This window comes from Balaenoptera physalus, assembly GCF_965194825.1.
Source record: "Balaenoptera physalus genome assembly, chromosome: 16".
NCBI classification, from domain to species: Eukaryota; Metazoa; Chordata; class Mammalia; order Artiodactyla; family Balaenopteridae; genus Balaenoptera; species Balaenoptera physalus.
In genome coordinates, this window is record NC_138898.1 from 1,780,134 (window position 1) to 1,807,355 (window position 27,222).

The following is a 27,222-nucleotide window of genomic DNA, read 5'->3' on the forward strand; positions in this document are numbered from 1 at the left end:
GTCTTTCAGTATTTCTCTCAGAATTATTTTATAGTTTTCAGTGTTTATGTCTTTAACATGCTTTGTTAAACAAACATATCTTTAAGTATTCATATTTTTATGCTATATAAATGGTACTTTAAAAAATTACAATTTCCCATTATTTGTTGCTAGTATTTAGAAATACAGTCGCTTTTTAAGTATTGATCTAACATCCTGTGACTGTGTCTAACTTATATATTAGTTCTTGTAGCAGTTTTGTGGATTCCTTAAGATTGTCTACAAAGGCATCCAACCGTATTGTCTGCAGCAAAGAGAGGCTTCCTTCTTCCTTTCTGTTCTGCATACCTTTATTTTTCTTCTCACTATATTGCACCAGCTGAGACCTCTAGTATAATGTTGAATAGAAGCAATGGGAAGGGACATTTTTGCCTTGTTTCCGATTTGGGGGGAATTGTACTCAGACTTTTTTCCATTAAATGTATGCTACTAGCTGTAGGATTTTCATAGATGTCCTTTATTGGGTTGAGGAATTCCCTTCTATTCCTAGTTTGGTGAGAAGTTTTGAATGGATGTTTAATTTGTCCAATGCCTTTCTTCATGTATTGAGATGCTCTTGTGGATTTTCTTTCTTAGTCTGTTAATAAGGTGTTACGTGGATTTGATTTTGAATGTTAAAATCATGGTGCATTCCTAGGATAAACCCCACTTGGCCATGAGGTAGTACCATTTCATGTACTGTTATATTTGATTTGCTAAAATTTTTCTGTGAGTTTGTGAGGGCTCTTGGTGTTGTCTTCTTGCAGTATCGCTGTCTGGCTTTGGTTCATGAGTGATGCTGGTCACAGCACTTTACCTGCCTACACGCAGAGCTCCTGTCTGTTTACATCCCTGACAGCACTTGGTGTTGTCAGAGTTTTCAATTCTTCAAACATAATGCGTGTGAAATGCTGTCACACTATTGTTTTAGTTTTCATTTCCTTTTCCTTCGATATCGAGGAAGTTGACATCATTTTGTATGCTTACTGCTGTTTGTGGGTATCCTTCTGTGAAATGTCTGTTTATGTCCTTTTGCCCAGTTTTCTTTTGAATTTTCTTGTTAATTTGTAGGAATTCTGTTTATAGTCTGCTTACGATTCCTTTATAGGTCATGTATGTGATCGGTGTGTTCTTTCAGTTTGTGGCTAGTCTTTTCACCTTCTTTATGGTATCTTCTGATGAATAGGAGTTCTTGATTTTAATGGAGTGGAATTTGTCTTTTCCTTTATGGCAAATACCTTTTTCAGTCATGTTTAAGAAACACTTTTTAAATCCAAGGTCATATGAATGGTCTCCTGTATTTTCTTCTAAAATTTTAGTGTTTGCTTCCACTTTTATGTCTTTAACCCTCCTGGAATCAGACTTGCATATGGTGTGTTAGAGTTCCGTTTTCACTTTTCTTCCATTTGGATAAACAGTCGTCCTGGCACTGTTTACTTGAATGACCTTCCTTGTCTCACTAATCTGCATGTCCCTTCTGTAATATTTCAAGTCTTATATTATGTAGGGGTCTGTTTCTGGGCTGTCGGTAGTTTTCTCTTGGTTTATTTGTCTTTTCATCAGTACCATCAGGTCCATAAATAGTGTAGCTTCATGCTGACTCTTGGTGTCTCCTGGGGCTGGTATCCCACTAGGTTCTTCCTGAGAATTGTCTATGCTAGTCTTGGTTTTTTTTTTTTTTTTTCTTTTTTTTGTAGTCTTGGTATTTTGATCTTGCTTATAAATTTTTGCATCAACTCTTTGAGGCCCAGGTTATTTTGATCAGAATTTTATTGATCTGTGGGTCAATTTGGGAAGGATTGCCATCCACAATATAGTGCTTAGTGTATTCATGAATATGGCATATCACTCTACTTGGATATTCTATAATATCTATCTTTCAATCGAGTTTTATATATTTTTTCCCGTATAGGTCTTACACATATTTTGTTAGATTCATTCCAGGACACTCTTAAGTTTATTCCTGATATTGTAAATAGTAGTTTTTTAAAATTGCATTTTCTGATTCTTTGTTGATGAAATGTTGAATTGTAGTTGAATTTTGGATATGGATTTTAAATCTAGTGATGTTATCAAGCACTTAAAAATGTATGTGCAGATTTTTTGGGGGGTGTTACATGTGGAGAATCCTATTGTATGCAGTTAGTGGCAGTTTTATGTCATTCCAGTCCTCGTGTTCCCACTTCTCGACCTGTCTGTCCTCTGGTTTATGGGGCTTGCTGGGATCTCTGGTATGGTATTGGGTAGAAGGGGTGCTGACTGGCACCCTTGAATTGTTCCTGATATCAAAGGAAATGCTTCTAATGATTTACCATTGGAGATAGGGGCTTGTAGATTTATTTCATCAGGTTAAGGAAGTTCCTTGCCATTCCTCATTTTCTAAAGTTGTTTGCTTTTTTTGGCGGAGGATGTTAATTTTTTAGTCCAGTGGGCTTTGAGTTTATCAAATGCCTGTTCTGCTACTGGGGGATTCCTTCAGCTGTTTAAAACCCAGCAGTGTTGCTGGTCAGCTCCTCCCCATCCTGGTCCTCTGGCTTCTCCGGCCACCCCGTGCTCCCTGGAGAGCACTGAAGCCAGCAGCTGGGAGCCATGACGCGCCGCCTGGGCCCGCGTCCCTCCTGTCTGGTGGCCGAGGGGTCCTGGATCTCAGCCCTCGGGTCCCCTCGGCTCTCTCCTCAGCGTGTCCCTCGGGTGGTCTTTGCCTGCCTTGCTGGGACGTGGGATGCTCTCCCCTGCCCTCCTGACAGCCAGCCCCACTCTTCCTTCCCGGGTCGTTCTGGTGCTGCTTCCTTCGGGAAACCAGTCAGGCCCCTCAGATTCGAGCAAGAACGTCCCCTGGTTGCACAGAGTGCCGGGCACCTCCCCTTTGTAGCATCGGTTGTGGCACTGATTGATCACATTGATTGGTTGTCGGGTTGATGGGAGGCAGTGGGCTGCTGGCTAGTGCCTGCCCTCCCCGCCGCGTAGGAAGGAAGCCCCAGGCCGGTGTGTGTTTCCGGTTTTTGTCGGGCTCCGCACAGCCCGGCACGTAGTAGGTCCTCAGTGAGCGCTGGCGGGCTGGCCGGCTGGCTTAGGGAATGAGTGAATGTAGTTCAGAGTCCCTTGTTTTGCTCCTTCTCCTCGGGTGTTCTCAACGAGTGAGGTGGCCAGGTAGCTGAAGTTTGCCGTAAATCCTGTGGCGTGCGTACTGTCTGCCTCCTGACCGTAGTTCCCTGGAAACTGTGCACGGGGTTCACACTGTTCGAAGTGTGTTGACAACAAGTAGACCCACACTCGGAGTTTAGTTAGCTGCCGCAGACCAGGCCTCGCGCGGGCCCTCGGCCTGGACGCCGGAGCCCGGCCCTGCAGCGGGCAGGCTCTGTCTGGGGCGGTGGGCCATGCGTCCCACCTTCGGCTCTCAGATCAGCCCTGCTCTGGCCTCTGGCTAAAGGCCGATTTACTAAACAGTTGAACACCTGAAAGGGTAGAGGTGGACAGACCTGTGGAGCTTGGGTAAGAGAAGCTGGTGCTCACCCGTCCGTGGAGTCAGAGCTTGGCGAGTCACGTGCCTTGCGGGTGGCTCCGACAGGGAGGCTTCTTCTCCCTTTGCTCGCTGGTCTCGAGGAAGGCCCAGGACGCTGCCCCAGAGCATCCTGTGCGTTCCCCGCCTGTCCTGTGTGCAGAGCTGCTCTGCGCACGCGCACAGCTGTGCGGGGGAGGGCTGATGCTCCAGGCAGCTGCCTGCTGGCTGCATCCCTGAGGTTGGGAGGAGCATCTGCTCGTCCTTCGTTTGTTTATTTACACACGTTCTTACTCTAGAAAGAACTTCGGATGAGTAATGAGAATAATAGAAGATAAAGTTGAGACAAGGTCAGGGGAAAGGGAAGGTAAAGGAAAGACAGAATGGAACGGGTTGAGTGGAGGAGTGCCCACCTGGGGCTTTGTCAGCTGCCGTGGGGGGTGGAGGGCACCGATTGGCTTCTGCCAGTCAAAGCAAAGGGAGCAAAGTGCTGTTTGAATGGAGGTCAGAATCCGCCGATGAGAGAACACCGTAAAATGGTGCCTGGGTACAGGTTCTCCATTAGTGTGGAATATTTAGAACTTTGGACGTAGGCACACGGTGAAATACGCTCAGGCTTCTGCCAGGAGTGCAGGAATGCCCGAGGCAGGTGCACCCAGGCCCGCGGGACACTGGCTGTCCTCACGGGAGGGCCGTCCTGGCAGCTGATCCTCGGGCTCTGGGCCACTGGCTCTGGGGCTGGGAGGGTGGGGTTTGGACGCCCCGAAACCTCATCCTTGGCCACTTTGGCTGTGGGTCCAGGGCCCCCAGAGGAGGAACTCGGGGAACCCTCTGAGGCCCGTGGATTTCAGGGATTTTGAAAATGTGGGGAACTGGGAACCCACTGTTGGCTGCTTAAGGTGAGCACGTAAGAGACGGCAGAGGTGGGGTCGGGCTGGAGGCGTCCTCCACAGAGGCGTTCCACCGAAAGGCGCCCGGAGAGACCTGCAGGTGACACAGCCGTTCCCCGTTTGCCGCACGTGTACAAGCAGGGGTGAGGGTGTTCGGCCAGGTGCGCTTGGTTAGGCAGATGCACGGACACCGCGGCAGGGGCGAGGCCCGTGTCCGTGGTGAGGTTGGAGGAGAGAGACCTTCCCTCTGTCGTGCTGTGCTGTCAGGGGCGCCGGACGCATCCTTTTGGGGGAACGTTGTTTTCCCTCTACCACCCAGAAGAGGCGTGGCATGACGAGGCGCTTGGAGCCCCGGAGCCCTGCGCTCGTGAGGCCCCGCCAGCCCCAGACACGCGAGGCGGCGTGGCGTGTCCGAGACGGTGGGACAGCATGTGGGCCACGGAGCAGCACTGGTGGCTGAGCCACGCAGGTGGCACCCTCGCTGGTGGACCTTGGGGAAGAGGGAGGTGGAGGTGGCCCCAAGGGTTGAGGGGACCTCGGGGCCTGTGCGGTGTGGCCCCCCCGAAAGCCCGTCACCCCAGCGCTTCCTGGTGCTCTTTTTCTTTTTGTGGTTTCATTTAAGTGACAAACTGACCCTAGAGCTGATTTAAAGAACTGTGGACACATGTCTTCTCCTGAGAGAGAGGTCAGCGCCCTTAGGTGTATCTTGTTTTTTGTGTTTTTTTTTGGCCACACTGCGTGGCATGCGGGGTCTTAGTTCCCCAACCAGGGATCAGATCTGTGCCCCCTGCAGTGGAAGCGTGGAGTCTTAACCACTGGGCCGCCAGGGAAGTTCACCCTTAGGTGCATCTTGACCGTCGTTTTTCATTTCTCAAGTGCATAACTGAGCACACACACATGACTTTTACACGAGCCAGTCACGTGTGTGGCTCTGCCGTTGTCTTCTCACGTCACGTCACGTCGCACGTCAAGGGCACGTGTCCCCGTCAGTGCGTGGGTGGACTGCCTGTGGACAGCACGTGGGTACAGCAGAGCTGCGGCCACTGGGCCCCTGAAGGCGAGTGCCCCACTGCACGGGGATCCAGAACAGCCAGCGCCAGGTCAGGGGACACGCGTCACAACGTTGGTGCTGCCAGAAGGATCCTCGCGGGGACGTGTGTGCCCTGTGCCCACCCCGCGCCGGGGCGGAGGGCGGAGATGACCCTGGGCCGCGTCTGGGGCGGGGTGAAGGCCGTCACCTGAAACCTGCCCCTCCTCGCTCGTTAGTGAGGTTGAGCGTCCACTGTTTGGCCCTTTGTGTTGCTTTTGGGAATTGCGAGATAGACGTTTTCATGGCCAATTCTTAAAGTGGATAAGACAGTTGTGGTTACTGGCGACTTAGTCAAGTTTTAGGGCAACGTTTTGTTTTCAGAAATTATGCCCTAAGCAGGTCCCTTACAGAATTCCAGCCTGTACGGACATGCTTGATGTGGGAAAAACCCCCCTCCGTCCCCGACCCCCCACCTGCCACCCTGCCTTCGCTCTCATTCTCCAGCCTGCCCCGTGGGACAGTTCTGCGGGGCACGTGCCCATGTGTGCCCGTGTGTGCACAGTAGCGCGGTTCTTAAACGCAGCATCCGAGGAGCTCCAGAGGGCGCCTTGCCTCACTTAAAACCGTTGCTGTTTCATCAGGACCGTGAAAGTCACCGTGTGAAGTGAAGAGAGGTTAGAAGTAACGTGTGGGGGCCTGAGTCTCCGGCCGAGCTCTGCCGCGACCCCTGCACGGTGTTTGTGTGGGGGGCGCTTTGCGTCGCTCCCCCCCTGGGGCCCCGGCCTGCGGCCCCGCTCACTGGCCCTCCTGGCGCCGCGTGCGTCCCTGACGGTCTGGCCGGCCCCACACGCACTTCCCCTTGACGGGGCCGTGCCCCACAGAGCGCTGTTCTTCCCCCCCCCCCCCCGTCCAGCCCCCAGGTCGGTCCCTGGCTGCTGCAGGTCATCTGGTTTCTGCCCCTGCTCTTACTGGGCCGTCCGTGCCTGGAGGCCGGGGCGTGTGCACGGGGGCTGTGTGTGCTGGGTGCCCCAGGCAGATAGCAGGGTTCCTGCTGCCGCGGGCTGGGACCTGAGCTCCTGTGGAAGTAGGGTCATAGGGACGCAGCTGTTTACCTTGCCCTCCCCCTCCCCTCTCCCCTCTTCCCTCCCTCAACCAAGCTCACGTCACCTCTGGTTGCCTGTCTACATAGCGAAGCATCTCCCACCTCCAGTTTTCATTTTGAGAAATTTAAAACGTACAGAAAAGACTAATACAGTGAATACCTGCGTACTCTCCCTCTAGAGTCACCTGTTCCTGACGGTTTTATCAAAGCGATTTAAGCTGTCGCTGACACGGGGGTGAGCGGCTGCGCCTCTGGTGTGTATTGTTGGAGCCACTAGGTAAAGCCCGTAACAGGCAGCCACCGTGGGGAAGGAGGTCTGTGGGTGGATGTCGGCAGCTTTAGGTTATGGTCCACTTCCAGCGGGCGCTGCTTTCACAAACAAAACCCACACACAAGATGTGTGTTACATGTAGACACATGCGCACGTTAGTCATTTCTTAATCTTATTAAAGTATGTTAGTCATTTAAAGTTAACTTGTACTTAAAGAGAATTTAAGGAAGTAACACTTGAGGGGGGTATTGCGGCCGGGAGCAGCCCTGGCGGGACAAGGGCCGGAGCACCCCGTGGGGCCGGCGTCGCGAACCCCTGCGGCTCTGTGCCCTGTCAGTCGCTCTGGGCTTCCACTGAGCAGGTGCGGGAGGCCAGGGTGCTGGGTCCAGCCCTTCAGGGAGACCCAGCTGCAGGAGCAGGGTGCACGGAACCCCAGACCGTGGGGAGGGGTCTGTGATGAGTGGGGGTTAGGAGGCAGCTGGGAAAGAGGAAGGTTCCAGGCGGAGGCCCTGTGTGCGTGCACGTGCGTGGGGGGTTCTGTGGCTGAGTTTGTGTCAGTTCTGTACCGTCTCGATTCCTGTAGCCTTCTCATCCATCTTTGAAACAGGAAGCGTTAGTCCTCCGACCGTGTACTTTTTCATAGATTTTTGGTTGCTCTAGGACCTTGGCATTTCTATATGAATTTAGAATCGGCTTGTCTGTTTCCACGCACAAGGCTGCTGGGGTTTTGATGGATCGCATTGCGTCTGCAGGTTAGTTTGGGGAGTGCTGACATCTTAATGATTCTGAGTTTCCCGACCCATGAACAAGGTATGGTGAGTCTCTTCACCTATTTAGGGCTTCCTTAATTTCCCTTAGCAGCGTCTTGTAGTCTTCAATGTACGAATTAAAAGTGCGTGATTTTACAACAACATGTGAGGTGTGCAGGGAGCTGCCGACGCTGGACCTTGAATTGGGTCAGAAGCTTCCTCTTGAGCTAAATATTCAGGAATGCAGGAATGCCAGCGCTCTTAGCACTTGGGCAGCAGCAGCGTTTTCTCCTGTGCTGCTCCGGCTTTGGCTTCGAGCCTTCAGTTGCCCCCTGCGATGATGACAAAGAACACATCTGGCTTAGTGGGAAACCAGTTTTAGAAGCAATACGCCCTGTGCGCCTACTGTTACCGCACAGATGCCCCTTGAAGAAGTAAGACCAGCCTTCGAGGGGGACAGAGCGCCAGGTTTGGGTCGACTTCATCACACACCCGAGCTCATGTCACACTTGCAGGTGGGTCCTGCACCACTTCAGGGCCAAGAGTGAGACTTTTCGGGAATGATGGTGAGAATCCTGTGGCGTCCTGGGTGAGGCGGGTGGAGTGTCCCCAAAGTGTGGTGAGGTCGAGGCACTGACCAGCTGCTCTTGAAGGAGCGAAACCCTGGGGCCGGAGCCGGGTCCCACTCGTGAGCCGGCCATGAACCGGGCTCCCTCGTGGGCGGCACCAGGGCAGCACACAGGTTGGTGTGGTTGCCGTGCTCTGCCCTCCGTGCCTAGGGCTTGTGAAGTTGAGGCCAGGATGCGGGAGCCCCGTGATGTGAGCACTCGTCTTAACCCTTCCCGCCCCCCTCCCCCCGACGCTGGCCTTCCTGGAGTCACAGCTCTGCAGGTTTAAGCACTTTCTTTTAGGTGGTGTAAAAGGCAAACAGCCACAAGAGCGAAAGGAACATTTAGGCCGTAATTTAAATCAGCTTCACCAGCGTCCGTGTTGGCGTCTTGCTGACTCTGCTTCCGTTGGAGTCGTTGGGGGACCCCGTCCCATGGGGACCTGCTGGAGGGGCAGGCACCCTGGGCAGGGCTGGGGGAGGTGGTGTGGCAGGAGGGCCACCGTACGCTGGCCAGTGGCTGTTCTGCTGGGCTGTTGGGTCTCAGGGAGGCTCCACGAGGCCCAGGCTCCTCTCTCCGCTGCTGCGGCCTGGGGTCTGGACGGGCCGGTCCTGGGAGCCCTCCCCGCCAGCTCCCCTGCACGGCTAGGAAGCGTGTCACGGCTCTCAGGAGCGAGTTCTCCAGCTGTGTGACACCACGCCACGCGCGGGTCCCTGTGCTCCTGTCCCGATGCTGGCTTCTTCAGTGTTCATGTCGGGGTTTGGGGGCAGTTTAATTTCGCACATCTTGGTTGTAGAGGATCTGCCTTTCGTAGCACTCTCTCTGCAGACTCTCTGCACCGTCCGGCAGGTGACGGTGCTGGGGACCCTTGTCGGTGTTGGGGGGCAGGGAGGGGTCTGGTCCGTCTGACCCGGCCGCTGTTCCCTGCTTGTGCCAGCGCAGCCGGGAGCCCCCCCGAGCCCAGGTGGAAGGACGAGCGTGTGTGACGGGGGTGAGGTCGAGGCCGGAGCCCCCGAAGGTCGTGCTGAAGAACATTTCCCCAGAAGCGATGTCTTGCAGGTGGACGTTCCCAGGCGGGGCAGAAAATGCCTGTTTAATTTGTAGTGTAGCTCTGGCTGACCTACATTTTGGTTAAAAATACAGTGAAAAATGTTGGCATGAAAGGGGTCAGAAGAACCGTAACATTGGGTAAGAACACTTGAGTTGATGTTGAACTCTGGTGACTGAGGGAGGCTGGGATTCATTCAGTCCTTGAGGGTTGTTGGTTGTGCTTGGGCTGCGATGGGGGACGCGGCCCCACCCCTACGGAGTTCACTCTGCTCTGTGGCCGCGTCGGCGCCCGGCCTCCCAAACAGGCGGTGTCATGTCTGTCTTACGTATGAGCACGCGGAGGCTCGGTCACGGCTGAGCAGCGTGGCCTTAACACGGCTGATGTGGGTTTGTGCTGCGCGTTGTAATTGAAGAACCTGAGCTCTCAGAGTAACGAAAAATAGAAGATGCCTGTCTTCATCAGTAAAGAAATCATAAATACGTTCTGGATGAAATATCATGTAACCACTGAAAATTACGGTTCTGAAAAGAAATTACCAAGCCAAATATCAACAAAATTACTCCAATTTTCTTTACGGTTATCAAAACACATATGTTATACACGTGCACGTAGGACAGAGAGTGGAAAGAAATACACAGTCTAGTCACCAAAGGAGATGGGGTTTCTGGAGATTGCTGTCTTCCTTGTACATCTCCACGTTTCTCAGGTTTTCTCTCATGAACACTTATCTCTATACTAAGAAGGATGTTAAAATTACTTAAAAACGAAACCCTGAATGGCTTTCTGGCTGCTTGAACTCGCCGTGTTGTGCTTTTGTTGCTCCTGCACGTTGGCCGGTTTTGGTTCCAGAGCGTCCTGAGTGGAGGGGTGAGGGGTGCAGGGAGGGGGGACCTGGGCGGGGTCCATGGCCCCTGGCCTCCCCTGTTCCCTGCCTGCGGGGCCTTCTGAAATGGAAGCTGTGTTCAGTGCGACAAGTTTGCCTTCCTCCCCGACGTAAGGCTGGGATGAACATGGCCCATGCATGCAGCCCTCCTCTGGGTCGCTGTTCAAGCCAGACTGCCTGGGTGTGTGCGCTGGGGCCTCGGGGGCTCCTGGGGGCAGCGCCGTGCTGTGCGGGCCCGTGTCGGGGCTCCTGGGAAGTCACTTCCCCGCTGGCCTCAGTGGCCCCGTCCGTAAGGCCCTTCCCTGAGTCGCTCCCAGAGCTGGCCTTGCGCCCGCGGAGGGGTGACGACAGGCGGCCTCCTGGCGTGGGTTGGGGCCGGGTGGGGCCCCGTGTGGTGTGCGTCCCAGGCCGCCGTGCTGCCTGCTGCGAATGCGGGGGATTGCTCTTCCATCCTTTTTTTATTTAAAAGTCATTTCAGTTACATTTTGAGACAGAGTTGTGTTTCTTTGCCTTTGAATGGATACTGCATAGTTATCTGTTTGAAGTGAGCGTGGTAACCAGAGTTTACAAGATCCAGAGCGGTGATAGTGTCATTACTGCGGGGTGTTTGAGGCCGTGCTGCTGTTTGGATTCACCCCGGGCGTCGCGTGCACATCTGACTCCGCTTTTGTCAGAACCAGTGACTGTGCACGTGGTACCCAGGGAAGCTGACAGGTGTCCCGGGCGCAGCGCCTGCAGCGCGTGCCGCGCCTGCCCGCGGAGCCGCTGGCCAGGCCAGCCCCGTGGCCCTCACGCCCAGAGGCTGTTGCTTTCCCGTGTCTGTTACCACTCGAGACGTTTTCAGTGCTGCAGAGAGGTCTCGTCACTTCCAGGGTCCAACAGTCACTTCTTGGAGGGACCTTTGCTTCCATCCCCAACTTGCTCTCTCACCATAGGCACATCACACAGCCCTAGTGTCCATTTTCCTAGACTTTTGTGTCCAAAAGACCACCGTCCCTTCGTGGCCATATTAATCCCGTTGCTTTTCATGAATATTATTTAAACATTCCTTTATATTTCTGCAGACATCTTTTTACAAGCGAACGAGCATTCGATAATCAAAGTGTAGGCATCAGCTGCCCCATTAGCAAGTTTGAAATTGGGGTGTCCAGCCGTGGGGACTGCGGGGGCCTGCTCGGCTGCCCTGCTCCCTCGAATCCCTGCGAGGAGGGAGCAGGGGTCTCTGGACGGGCGCTTGAGTGGGCCGGTGGGTGAACGGCTGGTTGTTCACCGAGACCCCTCTTTTGGGGGCCCCGGCACAGGCATGGGCCAGGGTGGGTGGCTGTGCAACACCCCGCCACAGTGGCCCAACCCCGACTTCTTTGGCCCCTTGAGCTTCCCCCTGGCCCACCAAACCTGTCCCGAGCGTGGTGCAGACTTTTTAGGGCGTGGTCATACATCCGTTCCGGCTGTCAGCCTGCCAGGCCTTTCTCTCCTCAGTGCTTTAACAAGTTCCCAGGTTTCAAAAGAGTTATTTGCAGCAGCTGATGTTTTGTTTTGTTTTTTTTAGCATGGCTTATTTTATTTTTTTAGTTTTAGTTTTATTTTTTTAATTTTTATTTTATATTGGAGTATAGTTGATTTACAGTGTTGTGTTAGTTTCAGGTGTACAGCAGGGTGATTCAGTTATACATAGACATATATTCATTCTTTTTCAGACTGTTTTCCCATATAGGTTACCATAGAACATTGGGTAGAGTTCCCTGTGCTATACAGTAGTCCTTATTGATTATCTATTTTATGAATGGAAGCCTGTATATGTTAATCCTAACCTCCTAAATTATCCCCCCCCAGCCTTTCCCCTTTGGTAACAATAAGTTTGTTTTGTAAGTCTGTGAGTCTGTTTCTGTTTTGTAAATAAGTTCATTTGTATCATTTTTTTTTAGATTCCACATATAAGTGATACCATATGATATTTGTTTTTCTCTGTCTGACTGACTTCACTTAGTGTGATCATCTCTAGGTCCATCCACGTTGCTGCAAGTGGCATTATTTCATTCTTTTTTTTTTTTTAACATCTTTATTGGAGTATAATTGCTTTACAATAACAAAGTGAATCAGTTATACATATACATATGTTCCCATATCTCTTCCCTCTTGCGTCTCCCTCCCTTCCACCCTCCCTATCCCACACCTCTAGGTGGTCACAAACCACCGAGCTGATCTCCCTGTGCTCTGCGGCTGTCATTCTTTTTTTTATAGCTGAGTAATATTCCATTGTATATATATATATCACATCGTATTTATCCATTCATCTGTCGATGGACACTTAGGTTGTTTCCATGTCCTGGCTATTGTGAATAGTGCTGCTATGAATGTAGGGAATGTGTGTATCTTTTAGAAGTATGGTTTTCTCAGGGTATACACCCAGTAGTGGGATTGCTGGATCGTATGGTAGCTCTATTTTTAGTTTTTTTAAGGAACCTTCATACTGTTCTCCATAGTGGCTGTACCAATTTACATTCCCACCAGCAGTGTAGGAGGGTTCCGTTTCCTTCACACCCTCTCCAGCATTTATTGTTTTTTGACTTTCTGATGATGGCCATTCTGACGGGTGTGAGGTGGTATCTCTTTGTCGTTTTGGTTTGCATTTTTCTAATAATTAGCAGTGTCGAGCATCTTTTCATGTGCCTCTTGGCCATCTGTATGTCGTCTTTGGAGAAATGTCTGTTTAGGTCTTCTGCCCATTTTTTGATTGGGTTGTTCGTCGTTTTTTTGATATTGAGCGACATGAACTGTTTGTATATTTCGGAGATTAATCCCATGTCAGTTGCATTGTTTGCAAATATTTTCTCCCATACTGTGGGTTGTCTTTTTGTTTTGTTTAGGGTTTCCTTTGCTGCAGCATGGCTTATTTTAAAAGGGATGTTTTGGAGGGAAGCTCTCATCATGGGCATACACGTGGTTCTTTTGGGTCAAGAGTAGCAGATGTGACCCCAGGGAAAGGCCTGTTATTTCCTGATGTCATGATGGGTGTCGAAGGAGCCGGGACCCAGCAGCTTCAGAGACTTCTCAGACTTGTGAGTTGGATCGAACTCCTGTTTGGTTCAGCAGGGGAAAGCCTGATGTCACTTGTGAAGCTGGCAGGAGGTTCTTGGACCTGATTTTCAGCTGCCTCGTGGGAGGACGCAGGGGCTGCCCAGGCAGCAGGCTCCCTGGTCGACAGCCCCTTGCCCGGCTGCGTCGCTCTTCAGTGGGGTGCCTCGTGCAGGGCCCTCTGCTGAGGCCTCGCTTTGGGAAGAGTACAGTGTTTATGGCGTTTTTAGGTCTCCCCTTGCAGCTCCATCACTAATCCGTCATGGGAAATCAAGTGTGAAAGTTGTGTTGCTGTTTCTAATGGAATCTAGGATATAATTGGTTGCCGGTTTTTGAAGCTGGAATTAACGCCAAACCTGCCCCCTAGGGTTGGGCTTCCAGTGACGTAGCTGAGGCACCGTGAAGTGCAAGTGGTCCTCCATGTCTCTGTGTCTCTGTGGTGGGCACCCCAGGTCGTCGTGGGCACAGCACTGCCCCCCCACCCAAGAGCGGTCCTGTTCCTGGAAGGAGTGTCAGGGACTCACAGGACTGCAGGCAGGGAGCCCTGGGCATGTGGGCTGTGGGGCGCTGTCTCCCAGGGCCCAGCCCAGCCCGCGGGGACGGGGGCGGGGGCGGGGACACCTGCTCCAGGGCAGGGCTCGGGTCTGAGGCTCCAGCCATGACCTCCCGCCAGACACCTGCTGCCTTGTGAACTTGGCCACGCCGGGCAGCCCGTGTTGGGAGCACACGAGGCCCTCGGCTTCTGGGCCTCCTGACCTGCAGGCCAGCGCAGGGGCAGACCGCGGCGTGAGCAGCTCGGCTGCCTGGCCCACTGTTGCTGTTTGAATCCAGGAAAAAAATCCTTTTACGCTTTTGTCGTGCTGTGGACCCTCTGTCGTGCTGCGGCAGGTGTGTTTAGAGTTCCGCGACTGTGTTTGACAGCTTCTCCTTCTGCCTCCTCTGAGCTGCCGGGCTCCCGCATGGAGTCCGGCCCTGGGGCGTGTTTCCCGATCCCAGCTCTCCTCCCCCAGGTATGGTCCTCGTGCGCAGCGAGAACGGGCAGCTGTTAATGATTCCTCAGCAGGCCCTGGCCCAGATGCAGGCCCAGGCCCATGCCCAGGCCCAGCCTCAGACCGCCATGGCGCCCCGCCCGGCCACGCCCACAAGTGCCCCTCCCGTGCAGATCTCCACCGTGCAGGTGAGTGCGAGCCCTGGGCCTGGCGGGGGGTGGGGGGAGGGGAGGGGGCAGGGGGTGTGGCGTGGCCCACGTGCCACGGGAGGAGCTCGGGGTCTGCCGCCGGGACCCCGCCTGGGCCCTCCCCTTCTCTCCTGTGACGCCACCTTCCCGGGCCTCAGTTTCCTCCTGTGCAACGTGGAGGTCCCGCATCTCGCTGGTGCTGCTCTCGTAGGGCTGTTACGGGACCAGTTAGGACGCTTAGGTGCCAAGGATAGTGGAACAGAGGGAGCACTGAGCAAGTGTCGGCTCTTCCTGCCAGGGAGGCACGGAAGAGCTTTACAGGGTTCTGTTAAACAGTACTCCCCTCTCCGCCACAGACGTTGAAGCCTTTAGGGGTTACTGCCCTGACCCCTGCGGCTGTGGCCCCCTGGGGTTGTGGAGGGAGGATGGGTTGGCTGCTTGAAGCCCAGTGCCTGGGACTCGCCCCTCCCCCCAGGGTTCTGCCTCTCAGTTTCCATTTGGGTCCATGCCCGCACATCACCTCTCCCTACTCTGTCTCCTGATGCCTTTCTGTCTCGTGCTGCCGTTCTGCTGTTCTGAGCCGGTTGGCTGGTTAGAGACTCACATGGAGATGAGGAAGATCTCGAAAACTCTTTTCTCCAGTGATTTCAGCCGTGTTCCTCTGGAGTTGAGACCCCTGCCGCTGTAGACAGGGCGTGTACGTGCGTGGGGACTCACAAAAGGGCCCTCCCCTGACTGAACATCCAGAGCAGCCCACAGCAGTTTTCAGGGTCTGTCGAGGTCCGTCCAGTAAGACGCAGATGTGGGATATTTCACTTTATGTACCCTAACTATGTAGAACAGTTCACTTTAAGTGTCTCGTTTACTTCCTTTTCTGCAGCACAGTGGCCAGTCTTTAGGCCCAGGGAACACATGCTTCTTACTGTAGTGCCTTTGTTACTTTGCTTGTGGCCAAGATTACAAGAAATCCACACAAGTATTGATTTCCCAGGTATATGCGTTCCTTAAAGACCAGGTCGGAGACTTTGCTAAGGAGTGTATTACAGTTTATACGTTGGAGGTTCCGATCATACACTTGTACTTGTTAAGGAGAGTTTAGACTTAGGGTGGCTTCCCTGCGGCTGGTGACTAGACCTTGGGGGCCCCTGAGCGCGCTGGCTCTGTACGAAAGGATGGAGTCTTGGGTGTGCCAGGTGCTGGGAACTACTTTCACTTGTCTCTCCTTCTAGGCGACTCCTCCTTGTTTTTCAGGCACCTGGGACCCCCATTATTGCACGGCAGGTGACCCCAACGACCATAATCAAGCAAGTGTCTCAGGCCCAGACGACGGTACAGCCCAGCACCGCACTGCAGCGCTCTCCCGGGGTTCAGGTGAGGCTGGGGCTCCGCGGTGCCCACGACGCAGGGGTCAGGCCTCGCGAGTTTGGGTGCTGGATGCTAAGTTTTGGAGTTTGGGGAACACAGCGTAGATCAGAGTTGCTTTTCTTTAAAGTCACATAGAGTTTAACAGCAGCAACATTCTTAAAAGCTTCCCGCTGTGCCGGAAGTACAATTGAAAACGTCGCCTTAGTAACTGACGGTGCGGCAGAGAAGATCTACAGCACAGGGGGTGGGGTGGGGGGCGGGAGAGAGAGAGAGAGAGAGAGCGTGTGTGTGTGCGTGTGCTGCTCGCGACCTGTTCCTGCACCGAGGAGGACGTGTCCTCACTGAGTATGTGCGTTCACGCGTGCGAGTCTCACAACACCCCTCCCTGACGGGCGCGGACACGTGCGGTGTGAGCGGCTCCGGACCCTGATCCCGGTGTGGCCTCGGCCGGCCTCCCTGCAGCCGCACCTCGTTCAGTGCTCTCTCCACTCACCCTGGTCTTGTCCTTCTTTGCCTTTTGGCGTCTGCAGCCGTGACATTGCTTTTCAGAATAGCTGGAGGAGCAGTTGGGTCCCAAGTAACTGAGCTCAGTGGTCTCCCGCGACAGGAGCTGCCCAGGCAACGGCGCTTCCTGAGGCGGGGTCTTCTGGCCCGAGTTCAGTCTGATTGGCGCATCCGAACTTCAGTTATAGTGAAAGGAACCTTTTCTGAGAAGGTAGTGAAGCTCATGGTCAGCTTTTGCATGAGATTTATTAGAAAATAAGTGTATCAACATAGGTTCCCACAATCTCAGAATCACCCAGGTGAAACGTGTATTCATCCGGCCAGTAGAAGCAAGTGTGAGGAATAAGGTCTGATGGAAAGGAAACTCCCAAGGATTGGAAGTGCCCTGGCTGTTTCTGGGTGTCCCGAAGCAGCTCTGCTCTTCCCCTTTTGCTGCCCAGAGATGGCTGTTGGTCAGCTCTTTTACGCTTCTTCTCTGAAGTTTTTTGTTTGCCATTTTGTAGTTACAAAAGTAATACATGCTTAACGTTACAGGTGAAATACACAGATAATATAGGAAGAGCCCATCATCTCTTCCGACTGACAGTCCTCCCGTGAAACCAGTGTCCACAGCCTGGGGGGTGCAGACAGCCGCCCGCCCACCGCCCACCGCCCGCCGTAGCGGCCGGGCCATCAGAGCCCCTTGTGCGGCAGGCAGGGTGCCGGGGCCTGGTTGCTTAGAAGAGCCGCAGGCGAGTCATGCTCGGGGTTACACTGCCCCCTACCTTCCGAAGTCGTAAGAGAGTAACGTTTAAAAAATTGGAGAAGGCTCCATTTTTAAATTGGAAAAGTGCTAATTAAAAAAAAAAAAAAAACAGTAAATATTTGCGTCCTGATTGTTCACGTAGACTAGAAGTCTTGGGAATTTGACCGAGGCCAGTTGTTGTTTGATGTCTAGCTGTTTGCTGGCTTAAATATATTCGTTTAGCAAAGTAGCCCCTCCCTCCCAACACCAACTACATCAAGTCCCCGCCTGCTCTGAAAACCCCCTTTCCAGGATGTTTCTGGATGTGACTCGCTTTGGGGGAGCAAAGAAAGGTTGGTCCGGCAGCGGTGGGGGAGCCCGGGACCCCGACGAGTCCTGGTGCCGCCCCCCGCATGGGGGGGGGCCTGCCCGTGTGCGTGTGACGTCCTGGCTTCCTTGTCACCAGCCTGCCTGCACGAGCCAGGTGACGGGCTTTTCAGTTGGTTTCTCTGTTTGTTCTTTTCAGTTCTGAGACGGGATCTGGTTTGGTTATTAAAAGATCGTTTGTTTTGGTCACCATGTGACTTCTAGGATCGACTTCTGACAACCAGGTTCTTCCCGGCCATTGGCTTCGTTTCTGTCAGTTGTTGCTGCAAAATACTGCTTCCTCGGTGCTCAGGAAGGTGGCCCTCGGGGACGCGGTCTGCCGCGGGGCTGGTGTGGTCCCTTGAGGCCGCATGTCCCGTGGGGTCCCGCCTGCTACAGGGAGTCTCACGAAGGCCGTCTCCCCGCAGCCTCTATCTACCTTGTGTTTTGGCTTCTCGTAGCCTCAGCTTGTTCTGGGTGGCGCTGCCCAGACACCCTCACTTGGGACGGCGACAGCTGTTCAGACGGGGACACCTCAGCGAACGGTCCCGGGGGCCACCACCACCTCCACAGCCGCCACGGTGAGTGCCGCCTCTCGGCCGCGTTTTGGGGCCATGTGTGTGGTTCGTGCTGCCTCAGAGCGCCGGCCGGCCCGGGGGAGCCACAGCCGCCGACGTGGGGATGCGTTGGGGTCTCCACGGCCCCATATGAGTGGGTCTGAGGGCAGTGGTCTCTGCAGGGCCGCAGGAAGGGTCCACCACCCTACACGAGGCTTTCGGGCCGTGGGGGACGTCTGTGGGATGGAGCCCAGACCAGGTGTGTTCAGAGGGGTGACACGGGGGCTGCACAGCGGTTGCGGTCTGTAGAGCGGCAGCGTTGCCCTCTTCACATTTATCTCCAGCAGTTTTCCTGCACACGTATGAATCTTTAAACCAGTGGGATCGTGCTTTATTTATGACTTAACGTTTTTCATGTTTCTCTGCCGAGTATTTTTCATCGTCTTTAGTATCTGTGCCATAATTCAGTTTCTTTTATTGTGCACTTAGATAGGTATCAGTTTTTCTGTATGATAAGCAACATCAAGGTGAATGTCTTGTAGATCATCTTTTTTACATTTATTGGTTATTAGTTACATTTCTATAAGCAGAATTGCTGGGCTGAGTGAGCTGTAAACTTGGGTCTGTGCCTCCAGAGCACACGTCCTGGTTTATACTCCCATCATCAGGCCGTGAGAGTTACTGCATTTTCCTCAAAGAAGTTTAAGAAAAGAAATACACATTTCTTTTTTTTTAAAATAAATTTATTTATTTTATTTATTTATTTTTGGCTGCGTTGGGGCTTCGTTGCTGCACGCGGGCTTTCTCTAGTTGCGTCGAGCGGGGGCTACTCTTCGTTGCAGTGCGCGGGCTTCTTACTGTGGTGGCTCTCTTGTCGCGGAGCACGGGCTCCAGGCACGCGGGCTTCAGTAGCTGCAGCACGCGGGCTCAGTAGTTGTGGCACGTGGGCTCTAGAGCACAGGCTCAGTAGTTGTGGAGCACGGGCTTAGCTGCTCCGTGGCATGTGGGGTCTTCCTGGACCAGGGCTCGAACCCGTGTCCCCTGCATTGGCAGGCGGATTCTTAACCTCTGCGCTACCCGGGAAGCCCACAAATACACATTTCTTATATGACACCCATATCTTAGTTAAAAGCTGTGATGAAAATCTGCCTTTTAAGAGTTTTCCGCTTACATCTTTTTAACTTCTATCCAGGAAACTATGGAGAACGTGAAGAAATGTAAAAATTTTTTATCTACGCTAATAAAACTGGCTTCATCTGGTAAACAGTCTACGGAGACAGCCGCTAACGTGAAAGAACTGGTACAGAATCTGCTGGTAAGAGCTCTGTACGCCGGCCCTTCTGCCTTAGAGCGCTGTACTTGGCCGTGGGGGGCGGGGCGCGGCCGGAGTCTGGGCCCCTCTGCCCACCACACTGCCATCCGCTCGCCAGCCCGGCTTCTCGGAACCTCACAGCAGGACGGCTCCCCTAGGAGCTCCTTTTCCGCCCCGTCAGTCGCTCGGCATGTTGGCCGCAGAGGAGCGATGTAAATTCACCAGATGGAGGGTGTTTAAAGACCCTCGCTCACTCCTCCATCTGCTCTACCTTTTTCATGGAGGATTTTTTTTTTTTTAATATTTATCTATTTGGTTGTACGGGGTCTTAGCTGCAGCTCACAGGCTCCCTAGTTGCGGCAGGTGGGCTCCCCAGTTGTGGCATGCGAACTCTTAGTTGTGGCATGCATGTGGGATCTAGTTCCCCGACCAGGGATCGAACCCGGGCCCCCTGCATTGGGAGCACGGAGTCTTATCCACCGTGCCACCAGGGAAGTCCCTTTCACGGAGGATTTTAAGTGATACAGAAGCGGAAAGCAGAGTGACAGCCCTTCTGGGCCACCTGCGGGCTTCATCGGTCATGAGTTCTTATATGACTTTGCATCTGCTGCGCCCCCGTTGCCACCCACAACCCCTCCCCAGTCTCATAAATATTTCAGCATGGATGCCTGGACATAACCTGTGAACACAGGATCCCTCGCAGCCCCCAGGTGCCCAGAGGCTGAGTCCAGTGTTGCCTGCAGGGCTCAGTCAGAGTCGGTCAGGTTCACCTGTGGCAGCTGCCTCTGTGTCGCCGGTAACCTGGGGGTCCCCTCCTTCCTGCCGTTTTCCTTTCCTCTCGGTTTCTCTTTGCAAGGAAACCTGGTGGCTCAGCAGACGGGCTGTTGGACGTTTCTGTCCTGCTGGTGGGTTTGCCGGCTCAGACCCTCTGCTCGCAGCCTCCCTTCCATGCCGAGGGCTTGGGCTGGAGGGAAGCCACCCTCGGGGGCTGGCTCTGCGCCGTCTCTGCAGACCACGTGGGTTTGGGGCCGGAAAGGAATGAAGTCCCGCTCTCACAAGCAAAAATGATCGCTTCAGATGCTCCTTAAATCTTTTCAGGAAACACAGAGATTGAATAATAATCTCACCTCCTGCGAGGAACAAGAACTCCCAGCTTTTTGTTTGTTTTAATTATAACAATTTTACCTTCTAATGAAAATTTCTAATTAAATAAATGCCGTTCCCTTTCTTCCCACGGTCCTTTGTCTGTGGTCCCTCCCCGGCGCTGGAAGCGTGGGCTCGTCTCGTCGACTCTCCCACCCCCCATCCCCTCACCTCCAGATGAGCCCAGTGCCGTCCCCCTTGTGCTGCGCCCTTATCAGGGCGCCGGGACCCCCGTTCCGCCCTTGTTACAGGGCCTCTTTGCAGCCCTGGCCACTCCCCCCTTGAACTGGGCCCAGTCAGCCATGGGCTTGGCTGCTGGTGGTAGGTGACCTCGAGTGAGAGGGCGCAGGTGGGCAGAGTTTGTCTCGTAGGATTCCCAGGTGTCGGCAGAGCCGGCTGGGACGGTGCTGACCCCTCCCGGGTGCCCGTGCTGTCCCATCCCCGAGCCCGCACACCCGGCTCGCTTTGGTTTCCCGAGCGGGGTCTGGGCCCTCTCGTCTGGGCGCTCGCTTCTCCCTGCCGGCGCCCCAGCTGCTCTGGGGTCTCGGCGTAGGTGTGGTCTCTCTGGGTAAGGGTGTCCCTGGTCTGCGGTACCTTCCAACTTGGTCACGAGGGTACTTTTAGGCTAGTCTGTCACCTGGCAAAATGCCTGACCTGCGGTGGGTTAGGTGCCACGTAAATGTCCCGTGGGAGCTGGCGTACGGGAGTCGTGGAGTGGGCCAGTGAGCCCCGATGGGGCGGGGCGCGGGGAGGGCCGGGGGCCTCAGCCACGCCCGGGAACCCGTGTCAGCTGAGCACGTGGCCCCTGGGCCCGCCCGCACCTTCGTCCAGCGCAGGACCTGGCGTGAGGAGCAGCCAGTCCTAAAACGCGAGACCAGAGAAATGCTGCATAAAGTTAGGCGTGTGTGAATTTGTATTCGTGGAGGAATTTCAATGTGAATTTTATTTTTAAGGACGGAAAAATCGAAGCAGAAGACTTCACTAGTAGGTTATACCGAGAACTTAATTCTTCACCTCAACCTTACCTTGTGCCTTTCCTGAAGGTAACTGGAAGCCCCCGCAAGCACCCAGCGTCGGGTGGGGGGCGGGCGTGTCCCGGGGAGGGGCGGGCTCGCGCGGCTGTCACCGGCGCGTTTGCAGCTTTCAAGTCCCCTGAGACAGAATGCTAAGTTTTCTCTTTCGAGGCTTCTCTGTAAGTTGCGAGACCCCCGCCCCTGAGGCCACAATGTCGTGTCCCAGCCGGGGGCTGCGAGGGGCCCTCTCCCCGCAGACGGGGGCCCCGCGCCGCTGGGGCGAGGGTGTCGCTCACATGCCTCCACTGCCGTAACGCGCGTGACTGCATTTCAGAAATGGCGCTTCTGGTTTGTTTTTTAAGCAAATTGCAGCCAGTTGTCACTGAGGGTCACCCTGCTCAGCGGCGGTCGGGGGACAGTGGTTTGGGATGCCGGCACCCGGTGTCCGGGGCGTCTCCTTCAGGCCCCGACCGACGCTGTTTGGCCGAGGACGTGTTCTCGTTTTCCGAGTCGAGGAGGGAGCCAACCCTGTGTCTGTCTTTCCGCCCAGAGGAGCTTGCCCGCCTTGAGACAGCTGACCCCCGACTCCGCGGCCTTCATCCAGCAGAGCCAGCAGCAGCCGCCGCCGGCCTCGCAGGCCACCACCGCGCTCACGGCCGTGGTGCTCAGCGGCTCGGTGCAGCGCACGGCCGGGAAGACGGCGGCCACCGTGACCAGCGCCCTCCAGCCCCCTGTCATCAGCCTCGCGCAGCCCGCGCCGGTGGGCGTCGGCAAGCAGGGGCAGCCCACGCCGCTGGTATGGAGGCCAGAGCCTTGCCCTGCTCCCCCGTGTGTGCCCGGCCGCCCGTGGCTCAGAGAGACTGCCAGGGAGAACCTGGGGCGGGATCCGAAATAGTGAGGTGTCAGCCAGGGGCCGAGGCCCTGCAGCTTTGAAATTTATTTCTCAGTAAAACGAAATAAGCCTACTGAATTTTGCCCTTTGGCACGTCCGTTGTCTGTACTGTTTCGGGCGTCCCTGGTTTAAATGGACACAGTGTGTTTGCAGTGGGCCTTTTAGCTGGACGTTATCTTTGATTAGGAGCAAATGGCCCAAATACACAAAGCCGACGCTAAGTGCTTGGCGCTGGACGCGTCAGGTTTCATGGTCTAGAGCCCAGCTCTGCAGCCGTTGTTTGGGGCTCAGAGATCCTCGGGAGGCACGGCTGCTGATGGTGGATTTATCTGTGGTTGGGATCCAGGGTTCTGGTCGTGTAGCTATAGAAAAGGGTGTCTCTGCTGGGAAGAGTTTAGGATTGAACGTGCTCCTGCAGGCAGATGGGGTTCGCCCAGTGTAGAAAGGCAGTTGCTATTTTTTTTTTTTTTTTAATTTCAAAGGGATTTGTTCCTATACAGACAGTTAAAAAAAATTAAAACAACGCAGGTCCTCACGTCACTTTCGTAGGTTGTGGAGTGTATTTTACGATAATGCTCAAGTGATAACCAGGTGGGCAATCAGAGTCATGAAGGGTGGTGGTCTCTCACCTGCTCAAGTTAAAATCTGCATTTGTTCTCGCCTTGACTGGTGGTGAGGAAGACAGGCTCCCACGGGAGGTGGAGCCGTGTGTGTGCTTCCGGCCACAGCGCGGGTGTGAGATCAGGGCTCGCTCGCATGCCCCTCACTGGGGGGTGGAGCTCTGCCGCGCCCTTGCTGAGTCGGGCACCACCACCGGTCCATCACCTGCTTCCCTTGAAGGCCGTAGGGACGTGAAACCTGGAGGCTCTTCCCTGAGTTTGTGGCAAAACTTGGCCTGAACCTCCTGCAGGCAGTCGTGTGTCTGCTCATTCTGGACAGTGTGAATTTTCATAGGTTTTGTTGCAGAAATGGCTGGGCCCCGGGCACCACCCATCCCTCCCCGAGTGCGCTGTAACATATAAGAGTGTGCCCACCAGGTGACCTTCGTAGATTTCAGCAGCTGGATTCTGATCCAGCCCTAGAGGCTCTGGAAGGGATCGGGGGCGCCCCGGCACCTGTGCTCACACCTGGGGAGAAGTCGGCTGTTCCACGCTGGTTCGCGCAGGCTCAGCAAACACTGTCCTCCAGGCCGCTGGCCTCAGGGCCCCGTGTGTGGCTTCCGAGCAGTTAATCTGCCCCCAGGAGCTTGCAGCCGTGGCGCCTGATGCAATGCCCCCGGCTGACCCTCCTGGTCCTCCCGGAAGGCTGCCCACCCCCGCCCCGGGCAGGGAACAGGTGTGGGAGCCCCCTCGGGCGGTGGGGACGGGGGTGGGGCGTGTGCTCACGTGCCCCGTGGGCTCTGCCCCAGGTGATCCAGCCGCCGCCCAAACCTGGAGCGCTGATCCGGCCGCCGCAGGTGACGCTGACGCAGACACCCATGGTGGCGCTCCGGCAGCCCCACAACCGCATCGTGCTCACCACGCCCCAGCAGATCCAGCTGAACCAGCTGCAGCCAGGTGAGGGCCGGCGGCCGGGCCGCTCTGCCCAGGACCCCGTCTCCCTGTTTTTTTAATTGTGGTGAAACTCACGTAACATAAACTTGGCCATTTTAGCCACGTGAACAGGTGTACAGTTCAGTGGCGTTAGTACATTCACAGGGTTGTACGGGCATCGCCCCGTCAGTACGATTTTTACAATTACACATTCAGGACTGGCTTCTTACCTGCATTTCAAAAACTTTGATGAGATACGGGAAGGCAAATGCGTGAGAGATGCTGCTTATGGTTTTACTCTAATCTAGAGTTAGTAACCCAACGTTTCTGACGTTTTAGGAAGCTTCCTTGTGGTGGGCGGGGTGTAGTGGCCCTCCCCGCAGCCCACCTGGCACCGGGGACGGCAGTGTCTCCGTCTCCGAGTCCGTGCGCGGGGTGCATACCCTCGTCTCTTGTTTTGCAGTCCCTGTGGTGAAACCTGCCGTGTTACCTGGAACCAAAGCTCTTTCTACTGTCTCGGCACAAGCAGCTGCTGCACAGAAAAACAAGCTCAAGGAGCCCGGGGGAGGCTCGTTTAGGTAAGGAGTGAGCCCGTGGCTCAGGAGGCGCCCGGAAGGAAGGGCCTTGCCCGGTGGCCGTTGGTGCTTTGAGGCTGCATTCATTCCCTACACACACGCACGCACGCACACACACACGCACGCACACACACACGCTGTGTGCGTGTTTTCCCCCAGAGCAGCTCGGGGACATTTGCCGCAGACAGGGCGGGATGGCAGAGCAGCTGACCTTCCGTGCGAACCAGTGGGAGATTTGCGTCTGTGATACGATGGCTCAGCCTTCCGAGCGCATCACAGTCATAACAGAGGGCGCTTCTGTGTCCTCCTTTCAACCTCAGAACCTTCAGAGATGCTGTGCTTTGGTCTCTTGACGAGCAGCTGGTCAGAGCGTCGCCATAGGAAGGGCTGCAGTGGCTACTTTGGTTCGGATCCAGCAGTAGCAAAGTGCACGTGTCGGGGGACCTGGGTGGTCCTTCCCTTCCCTTCCCAGACGCTTCGTCCCTCAAGCTGTTAGGGAGCAGGGCAGGTGTTGGCAGTGCTGGAGGCGTGGTGGCCTGAGCCGGGGTCGGCCTCCAGGCAGGGCGAGGAGGTGGGTGCCTGGCACAGCCTGGCACGGAGGGCGGGGGCCCACGGGTGGGGAGGACATCCACGAGGGAGAGGGCGGGTGGCGGAGATGGGAAGACCTGCCGTCCACCTGCAGGTGTGAGGGAGTCAGAAACGCAGAGAGGAGCAAACGAGGCGAGCCCGGGGGGTTGGGTCGGGCTGGGCGTCCGGCTGTGGATGCTCGGGAAAGGCTATGGCCGGAGCCGCCCACTGTAACACTGGGGGGGCCTGGGATTGGTGACACCACGATGGCAGCAGCACACCCAGCGCCCAGGGCTCATCTAAAACCGCTTCCCCCGCAGTGACCAGGGTGCCTTAGGGGGCTGCTGATTCCAGACCGGAGTCGGGAGGGCGCAGGACGAGTTAGTGCACTTTGTTTGGTCAGAAAACAGTGCTCGAGGGTCAGAGTTCCCAGAAGCCCCCAAGTGGCCCCCTCCCGCCGGCCGTGTCTGTAGTGACGTTGTATCCGCTGGATAAGACAGGAACCCGAGCCCCTAGAAACGAGTAAGTGGGTGGTTTGGGGGAACGGGATTTGCACAGTCTCAGACCACCTCCCCTGAGGTCCTCGTAACTGCACAGGGAGGGAGGGGCGCCCCGACAGCAGGGAAGCCGGGCAGGGCCCCCCTGCGCTGGAGCTCCGTGTGCAGGGTGAGCAAGGCCCCGTGACTCGTGTGAAATTCCTGCCAAAGGTGCATTGCCCGCATCTCGTCACAAAGGGACGTCTGTCAGAGGGAAAATGAGGACATGCTGCAGAACAGGTGGCCTGTGACCTTCCAGGTGTCAGGGGCACGAGAGTCAGGGAGGGGCTGCAGAGACGTGACAGCAAAACGCAGCTCGTGGTTCTGAGCTGGACCCTTTGCTGTGGGAGACGCCATAGGGACCGTTAGCCAAACCTGGGGGTCTGGGTGTGGCTGGTGGCCTGGTTTCAAAGGCCATCCCCCTGGTTCTGTAGGGGGTGCCTCTGTCCACAGGGAGCCACAGTGCCGTGTCCCGGGGGGTGGGTGTCAGGTCGGCCGCTCACCCTCAAGTGATTCAGGGGTAAAAAGTCCTTTATACTGTACTCCAGCTTTTCTGAGAGTTTGTGATTGTATTAAAAATAAATTAATGCTGTGAGATCATTTAAAAAAGGTTTCACAGAACAAACTCCTTGAAGCAGTGAGTAGGTGCTGTGCTCTCTGTGAACCTGGCGTTGACATCTATGTGCAAAGACTCCCATTCTGCCGTACCTTCGGGTGGGTCTTCCTTTAAAAGAACAGATTCGCTTGCAGGCGACCGCCTTCGTGCTCAGGTGACGGCAGTGCGGGGGAGCCGCCCCTCTGCCCGCCGAGTTGGGGCCACCCGCATGTGCCTCCTTGGCGGCCCTCGTTCAGTTAGACCCACCTCCTCTTCTTTCCTGAAGGGACGACGATGACATCAATGACGTAGCGTCGATGGCCGGCGTGAACCTGTCGGAAGAAAGTGCGAGAATATTGGCTACGAACTCTGAGTTAGTGGGCACCCTGACGCGGTCCTGCAAAGATGAGACCTTCCTCCTCCCAGCGCCTCTGCAAAGAAGAATATTAGAAATAGGTATGGCCCTGTCTCCTACCGGCCCTGGGACGTCTGGCCTCCACGCGTGGACTTGGCGTGGACCACGGCTGCGGTGCTCCGCGTGGAGCTGTCCTGGGCTTCGGGGGGGACTCCCCTTGTCCCTTGTCACCTGTTTTGCCAGGGTTGTGCTTTCGTGGGGTTGGCGGTGACGTTCTCAGGTCGTTGAAGCAGGTGTAGACCACCCTTGACCCTCAGGTTGCACAAAGCGGTAACTGGGGGATAAGGGAAAAACAGTGAAGGAAAGAGCTTCAGTGATTGTAAAGTATCGCCTGTTCCCCAGGTAAGAAACACGGCATAACAGAGTTACACCCAGACGTGGTGAGTTACGTGTCACACGCCACGCAACAGAGGCTGCAGAACCTTGTAGAAAAGATATCAGAAACGGCTCAGCAAAAGAACTTCTCTTATAAGGTAACCCGCCGTTTCCTGGAGGGGATGCCCTGTCGCCCCTCCTGGGTCTGGTGCTGCCTGGAGGGCACAGGGGAAGTGGCGGAGTGTTGAGCTTGTTTTGAGTTTTTCCCAGAACAAAATTTTGGGAAGATGCCACTTCTTTCAGCCCCGTGGTGCTCTGGGCACTATCCACCGGGCTGCGGAAGGAGGACGCGGGGGATCCGACCTCCGGGTTACGGAAGGAGGATGCGGGGGATCCGACCTCCGGGTTACGGAAGGAGGATGCGGGGGATCCGACCTCCGGGTTACGGAAGGAGGATG

The 27,222-nt window shown here is 55.0% G+C and overlaps 1 protein-coding gene across 2 annotated transcripts in view; it reads left to right on the forward strand.

The window, feature by feature from the left end:
- TAF4 (TATA-box binding protein associated factor 4) overlaps nt 1-27,222 on the forward strand; it is a 74,841-nt gene that overhangs the window by 26,023 nt on the left and 21,596 nt on the right. For both annotated transcript variants that reach the window (XR_014254479.1, XM_082428291.1), the window contains 10 exons: nt 14,187-14,353; nt 15,605-15,724; nt 17,774-17,893; nt 19,062-19,184; nt 21,278-21,367; nt 21,888-22,133; nt 23,638-23,785; nt 24,225-24,339; nt 26,321-26,490; nt 26,792-26,922. Coding sequence is in view for 1 of the 2 variants with exons in the window: in XM_082428291.1 (XP_082284417.1) it covers nt 14,187-14,353; nt 15,605-15,724; nt 17,774-17,893; nt 19,062-19,184; nt 21,278-21,367; nt 21,888-22,133; nt 23,638-23,785; nt 24,225-24,339; nt 26,321-26,490; nt 26,792-26,922 (1,430 nt within the window). In the remaining variant the exon portion in view is untranslated. The remainder of the gene's footprint in view (nt 1-14,186; nt 14,354-15,604; nt 15,725-17,773; nt 17,894-19,061; nt 19,185-21,277; nt 21,368-21,887; nt 22,134-23,637; nt 23,786-24,224; nt 24,340-26,320; nt 26,491-26,791; nt 26,923-27,222) is intronic.